This window comes from Argentina silus (assembly GCF_951799395.1).
Source record: "Argentina silus genome assembly, chromosome: 14".
NCBI classification, from domain to species: domain Eukaryota; kingdom Metazoa; phylum Chordata; class Actinopteri; order Argentiniformes; family Argentinidae; genus Argentina; species Argentina silus.
The window spans coordinates 6,825,230-6,833,398 of NC_139668.1; the positions used below are offsets into that span (position 1 = coordinate 6,825,230).

An 8,169-nucleotide genomic window follows, 5' to 3' on the forward strand; every position below is an offset into this window, starting at 1 on the left:
TTAATAAGCTCGTAATTATTACTACACTCCTACCCTCAGAGACAGTGTTACACTATAGGCTGGTTTATTGGTAACAGACTACCTTGAATCTAAATAAATAATCAATGTTGGGAATAATTATGTGAATAATTCAGAAAAATATAATTATAGTGCAAGAACCAAAACCAGACACAAAAAGATAACAGACAAAGCGAGCAAAACTGTTTAGAATAGACCTTACATTGGTCAATGTTAATAACAATGGCATACATGTTGATTATGTTGTATTAAACTGCGTTATTAATGCACAGATTTCTCTAGGATCACAACTCACCTTGCTGCGAGTGTTGAGCATGGATCGCTGATGGACGCAACCATTTTTGATATGGGGATCAATGCTTTATGAAGCTCGATATTTTCTGCTTTTCCCCGTCAATAGCACATGACAATGCAAAGGCGAAGCAATTATTCAAAAGTGTTTCATATGTAGCAGCATTTACACATTAAAACACATCATGATCAATAGATGCACTGCGTGTTGCCAATCCCCGATAGATGGTACATTCTATCAGAGAGGAGGCAGAGGGTGTCCCACACATATTCCACAAGCAGCAATTATATTGCTACGGGCAAGTCTCCTTGCCCAACCCGGACTCTTTCGACTTCGGGTTTCAACTCGTAGTTCAGATACTGTTATTTGCCACACAATAGGAACTGACAGGTCTCCTCTGCAAGGGGAAATTAATAGAGACTCGCATAGTCTACGTGATTTTTCTCACACGATTGTCACTGGATTTCTATTCAGTGTATTTTAAAGCGCTTATTCTTCACTTTTATTTCATCCACCGTTCCCGTTTGGATTTACGAAGGGCGTGTTGGTGATCTGAGAAAACCCGGAGTTTTTTTTTCTCCTGCATTTTGATACATTAGAGGAATGACTGCAACTGGAAAAGGACTGCGAATCGCTTGAATGGAAAAAATGGAATACAAAGATCTTGAGAATAATTTTGAGAAGAAACTGACATTAACAGAGAAATGTAAGTTGTTGAAATATGCATAGGCTAAAACATATAGGCAGTATAAAGGGTGAACATAATTAAGTGTTCCTGCTAAATGGTCAATTATCTGCATTTTCAATATTTCAACATTGACAGCAGCAGGCTGGGATTAAAGGGCACTACGATGATCGAAGGCTCGGTCAATGTGTCGGTATTCACGGACGTGTTGACAAAATATGGTTGTCTGTGCATGTCACATTATTCTGTTCATGAACTACATTGGCTACGATAAGAAAACATATGCATTAATGCACCAAAGGTGACACATTCCAGTGACTGAATACGACTGTTCCTAACGGAAAGTCTAACACCAGACCGTTGTCCAAGACCGTTTTCATCAAAGCTGCGCCGCTGCGGTGAGGGGTTTTATCGGTATTTGGCGACCTGCAGTTCCAATTAAAGGACCAGAAAAGCTGCAGGTTCACGGTAACACGCTCTGACAGGGCTCCTACGTTACCCCTGACCAGAGGGGTTGGAAAAATACTGCAGCTAAAGTGTCCATTACCATGAAACTAATCCTGCACAGCACAGGGTTAAATGGCCCGCCACACCAGGCACAACAAACATGGCAATCAAATTAACCTGAGATTAGAAATCTGCTCTCAATGCCTCTACAGTAGTGTCTTGCTGTTGCTGTAAAATGCTATACCTCAAAATAGATGTCTACAAAGACCATACAACAATCAACCACATAAACAATGTCTTAACCTGCCCCAATAACCAAGGGTCAATGACCATGTATTCAGAAACCAGATTTTAACAGTGACAACTGCTATATGGGTTGTCATAATGCATCACAATGACAAGAGTTGTATTTGAAACTGATTTGAAGGCGTAAACAAAAAAACATCTGTAGGTAATCTATTGCACTCCCTCTCCGTCAGCCATGTCGGCCGTTGGCGTGGCACCGGCAACCCTCCCCCTCTACTCGATGAGGAAGGCAGTTGATGGAGGGAGAACTGCTGCAGCTCCTTATCGAGGATGTGAATGTGTGTGTGTGTGTGTGTGCGTGTGTGTGTGTGTGTGTGCGCGCGCGCGCGTGTGTGTGTGTGTGTGTGTGTGTGTTTTCTATGCCTCTTGCCTTGCCATCTTTGCCACACATAGTAAAGGAAGGAGAAGGTCAAGAGCAGCGGTGCATAGCATTGTACATCCGCCATGTGTGGGAGGACAGGTCAGCATTTATGGTCAGAGCTTGGGGATGTTGGCATACAGGAAAGCTTGCTTGCATCTTCATGGACCAGATGTCTTCATTTCCCCATCAGAATATACCTGCAGCTGGAATGTGGTTTAACCCTGGCAACCTAACAGATTAACTCTGGTTCTCTTTGGTTGTCGAATGGAATGATGTTATGATTGGAATGATGTTATATGTTGTGTTTGCTGTGGAATAGATTTTCTCTGCTTCTAGAATGGGAGACTGGCATACCATTGGGGGGCTGAGGAGAAAGAGAGAGGGGGGAGGGTCCTCTTTTGATGGTACCGAACTGGGCCTAGCAGCATCAGCTTGTGCAGTGATGATTGGTGTGACGTTATCAGGAATGTCAGAGCCTGAAAACAGCCGATCAAGTTAAATAAACAGACACATTCCTTCTCTCTGATTCTTCTGAAGACAGACTAGCCCTTGGAAAGGTTTGTTATGGTTCTGCAGACTCAGTCTCACACGCCTGGCCTGTCAGGGCTTTGAGAGAGGATCCTAATCCCAGATCACTGTAATTTATTCAGAAGGTGAATACGCTGGCGTAGCCCTGATGCATTTAGACTGACCCCCTCTGGCCCCCTGTCATCTTCCGTGTCCCCTCTAAACCACTGAGCCAGGGACACGACGCCATGATTATCAGACACTTAAGGGATGGAGCTCTTCTGCCTGGTTGTGTTATAAGCCTCAGGGAGGGTGGTACAGAGACAGAGACAAGCACAAGAGCCGTCTTGTAGAGCAACGTTAGTGTCTTTGGAGTTGATGGGGGCAGGCACGAGAACCAAGCCTCTCCAAGATCAGACATGTTCGGAGAAGCTTTGTTTGTCTCTCACAATAGGAAAGGCACTAGCTTCCGTAGCCAAGACAATTACCTTTTGTTTGATGCAGACAGAAAGTGTTTAAACTTGTGCGATATTGTATAATTTCAATCCTGAGTACTACCAGTAGTTCCGTGCAAGTATCTGAATGTGTGTTATATACAGCATACAGCGGGTCTGTACTGTATCAGTCAACATTTAAGCAGCCAAAAGTTGAACATGTCAAAACATGTTTTCCTCTTGAAAAATAAACATTACGTTCAACTGAGGTTGCAATAGACTCAAAGTGGAGATTTAGAACAGAGGCACGCATCTCTCTGTGGAAGTAATCATGGGACGTGGACTGACGTGGACTCCTCTGCTCTCCCTGTCTCACAGTCATACTGATGTAATGTTCCTGGCCCACATTCTAAATCATTGTTGGCCTGGAAATGTAGATTTTGGTCCCAAGATCCCTCCCCTCTACACAGACCGTTGATTTGACTCTTTCCCTCTCATTAAACCAGGGGAAAACAAATGACCTCTTTGCCATCTTTTGCAACGAATAAACATCAGAGTGTCGATTAGTACACATGACAAAAAACCCAGATTCTGGATAATATGATGAGATTATTTGCTGTGTTACACTGGGGCAGAATTAGAAGGGTGGATAGAGTGAGAAAGGAAGAGAGGAAACTCCCCTCTTAACCATTTCTCTGTCGTCAGAAATGTTGAAACTCTCACAGCTCCCCTGATGTGTCTCCTGTAGGGCCAGAGGGGACTGTGTGTTTGTACATGCAGGAGGGAGAGGAGCGGAGGGTAGAGGAGGGAACTTGCGATGGGTGTGGAAGGGAAGCGAAGGGGCTGGTTAGAATGTGAGGCATTCCTCCCCTTTGCCTGTAGCTGGAGAGAGCCATGGGGGAGGCAAAGCAGAGCCAGCGGGTGTGGAGGGTTGGGTAGGGGTGTTGTTGTGGTGTTAGCTGGGCCGGTGGGCGTATGAGGAGGGGAGAAGGAAGGAAGGAGGGAGGGAGGGAGGTGTCTGCAGTGGTTCACAGGCAGACAGGACAGACTGCTGCTAGCTTCTCCACGTCAGCAGCCTCACCACTAGGGCCTGGTCCAGATGGTATAAATCATGGCCATGACACTGACCTCCACACAGGAAGGGGAGGAAGTGTTCCATCCTGTAGTGTATAGAAACTTATCCAGAGACTGCTCATGCTTCCGTTCCCAACCCACATAGATAAGACACGTAAGGCATGGATGACTAATGAATTAGAATATTTCATTAGTCAGTGTAGCCCATTCAGGGGATTGTGAGTTAGCCTCATGTGTTTTGGATTTTCTCCCTCTCACATTTTTCATAGATTTTTATTGTGGCAAGACATTCTGTCAACTTCAGATTCTCATGGATTTCCATCTGACAGGAAAAGAGAAACAATGGAATTTTGTGAAGGAAATTGTCATATCGCTTCCATTCATGCACTCAAATACACACTTTTATGAATGACCAATATCTTACCTGCAAGAGGCATGTGTTTTGGATTATTTTGACATAATGTAAGATGTGTGTGTACTGTGTAGAAAGCTAGATCACAGATTTAGATTGAGTTAATTGAATGGTGCGTGTAATCTGGGGTAGCAGGCAAAAAGGGGGTCATAATTTGAATAATTAAGATGAAAAGACAATGAAAAACAAGACAATGCATTTGATCTACCCCTTGATTATCATGTTAATTTGCTTTTAAAGTTGGGTTACATTGACATTTTATGCAGATTCCTGACTAATTGCTTGTGCCATTAAAATACATTGTCACTAGCACTGCTACATTACATTTAATGTATCAGCATAGTTACTAAATCATATCAGAATTCAGCTTTGTCCTTTTGTGTATTTGACATCCCGTTTTGCTTCAAATAGAAACCTATTGAATTCAGTCTTTATCCTTTTCTACCTGGTTTGAGTATATGTATGTGGACCCAGAAAGGAAGCTGATTTATGGGGTTAACGCTATCAAGCATGTTGAATGTTGTTTGAGGATCTCTGACTAGGCTCATGAATCAGAGAAACTTTAATCTTCCTGTTATTTTTCTGCAGCACACACAGTTTTATACTTCCTTCAGGGCAGGGTTGTCTCGCCACTCAAGTTTAATTAGGCTATTTTGATGCAATTTAATCCATCTTATGTGTTAAGTACTTGGTTTCTTGCTGTGCATGCTGTCGGGTAGACATCTGCCCTCCCCTCTCATTACCATTGAATGATCTGTTATAAGCAGCCGCAGTGTTACATTGGTTTTCAGTAGTATTCCACTCTCTGAATATGAAAAAAAAAGAAGCAACTCTATACACGTATAACACATATAACACAAAGGTATGAGCGGTTTTATGCATGTTATTTATAGTTATAGAAGATATCTCTGTTATTCCTTCATACTGCTGTTTATTACATGATCGTAGAGCTTTACGTTGGTGTTTTGGGGAAGCGGTATCCCGCTGTGCCTGAACACTTCCTGTTGTCCTGGTCCTCTGTACCCATGTTGCATTGCAGTTTGTTGTTGTTCTTGTTTACAGTATATGTTTCTTTAGTCTCACTGTCACCAGCAGCTGCAGCCTGTGTGTGTGTGTGTGTGTGTGTGTGTGTGTGTGTGTGTGTGTGTGTGTATGTGTATGTATGTGCATGTGTGTGTGTCTGTGTTTGTGTGTCTGTGTGTGTGTGTGTGTGTGTGTGTGTGTGTGTGTGTGTCTGTGTGTGTGTCTGTGTTTGTGTGTATGTGTGTGTCTGTGTCTGTGTTTGTGTGTGTGTGTGAGTGTGTGTGTGAGCGCGTGTGCGAGTGCGTGTGTGAGTGTGTGTGTGAGTGCATGTGTGTTTGTAGGTATAAGAAGTGTGTATGAACGCCAGGGTTATTATCCACCCCTGAACTGTTATCTGTGGCTCCCTTAACAAGCCCCCCCCCCCCCCCCCCCCCAACACACACACACATACACACACACACTTCCCACACACACCACCTTGGTCACAGGACTGGGGCACTAATATTAGAGCACAGCTGAGGGTTGAGGTTTGGGACTAGCAGACTGCATGGCAGACAGACCCATTCCCCTCGGGCTAGACAGCGGACGGGGGAAGAGACATCGTTGGTCACTCTGGATAGTTATCTTGACCTATGACCTCCCCATAAAACAGATTGGATAGTCATGCAGGCACCCACACCCATCCACACTTAGCAGTGGAATCATTGTCTTTTGGTTGTGTACAATAACATCTAGACCAGTGGTTCCCAAACTTTTAACAGTCATGTACCCCCTGTCGGTTATTTTGTAGCCTAATTGATATTCTATGAACATTATCCCTTACATATTAGACATTGTGATAATATTATTCTGTTGGATAGGGTGCATATATTTATTTTTGGTACTGAGACTGCAGTCGGCTATTCAACAGGACTGTTTGGTAAAGGTAAATCACAGATTTATTGAGCTAACCCCCTAGATCGATCCACGTACCCCCGGCGGTATGCGTACCCCACTTTGACAATAATGGATCTAGACCATTTCTCTAATTTTGTGCCTCAACAGTATTTTATTTTGTGATTCACTATTACTGATCAATTACGAATCCATGAAACACTACTTATAATATATGCCATTTAGCATGGCCTTTTATCCAAAGCGAATTACAGTAAATTTGTAGTATGAGCCCATATATTGTTTTACCTTGCTAGCTCTACCAACTGAGCCACACAGGACCACACATAATACTTCCTAGTCAACAAATCAAAACACCCTTTTTTTCTCTCTAGAACTCTAGAAGTCACAGTCAGCAAGCAGCATCACAAATGAATGAAGCATGACGCAGACTTTCTCGGGTTTCTCCTACATGGTTTCCCGGTAGTCCATCAGTCAATCGATTACCTCCTCAGTCTCTCTAATGCGGTTGCACTGTTTCCTTTATTAACAAGATCGAGGCGTAACTGACTGGGCTGGGCTAGTGTCTAACAGTTAGCTGCCTCTCAGGTTCCAGGCTCTTTCCTGTCACGTCTTCTCCCTGGCAGCCTTCCGGGAGAGGGTCACCTCCGGTCTGTGTTCCAGGAACACAGTCACAGCCTTGCACGGCCTTGGCCTCCTGGAGAGATGTGTTAGATCTGGTGATCAGGTCTGCAGTGAATCATATGGGTTTGTTGACTTGACCGCTGTCTCACCTTCTCTTGCAGGCATGTGCTTCTATTCATCATGATTCATAACCAACAACAGCCTTTTGTAAAAGTCAGCGCTGTTAAACACAACGTGGGGTTTAACTGTGGTTGAAGTTAGCTGGGTTTCTCCTTGACTTGACGGAAAGTCTATTCTCAAGTAGGGGACACTAAATGAATTTGTTTAAGTAGGCTAATGCTAATGAGTTGAGTCGCTGATTGGAATGTTGCCTCAGCTTCACGGAGTGGTCAGTTTTGAAATCTTGAAAGAATTCCTTGGCTATATTTGGTCAAATAGGCTTTCTTTTTTGGCACAATAGACAGAACACTCGGATGAAGTACTGAACCATTCACTTCACTTCAAACTTCAGTCAACTCTGTGTGAGAAGACAGTCGTGTTTCAGCATTGAGACTAACATGCCATGTTGGCCCTGCTGCTGCTTCACTTGATACCATCAAATATGTCCTATCACCCTTCACCACCCTCAGCCAAGTCCACGTCACTCAGCCCGGTCAGCTAGCTACCAGTTTGCCCTACTTACAGTAATGAGTCCAAAAACAAGACAGCGTGAGTGGGTTACACAAGGTAGCCATGGCTGTGGTCGCCACTACTGTATACAGCAGGGCAGCTATTGACTGTGTTCATGAGCTTTATGTTCTGATCTGCAGTGATGTGGGCTGTTGTACTTGCCATATCTTTGAAGTGGCTGTGATACTATACTACAATACTATACTATAGCCTACTATGTTTGGTGTATGGAGAAAACGCATAAACACATGCCACACATGTGTGTGTGTGTGTGTGTGTGTGTGTCTGTGTATGTGTAAGGAGTGTGCATGAATGCCAGATTTATCCACCCACGGACTGTTAACTGTGGTTCCTTTAACAAGCCGACCACCCCCCACCCCCACCACACACACACCCACACACACACACACACACACACACACA

The 8,169-nt window shown here is 43.9% G+C and overlaps 1 protein-coding gene across 2 annotated transcripts in view; it reads left to right on the plus strand.

Moving 5' to 3' along the window:
• Positions 1-604: 604 nt before the first annotated feature.
• Positions 605-8,169, plus strand: part of LOC310815081 (uncharacterized protein) — a 31,496-nt gene continuing 23,931 nt past the window's right edge. For both annotated transcript variants that reach the window (XM_083684699.1, XM_083684700.1), the window contains exon 1: positions 605-1,016. In XM_083684699.1, coding sequence (XP_083540825.1) covers positions 950-1,016 — 67 coding nt within the window. In that variant the 5' untranslated portion in view covers positions 605-949. The remainder of the gene's footprint in view (positions 1,017-8,169) is intronic.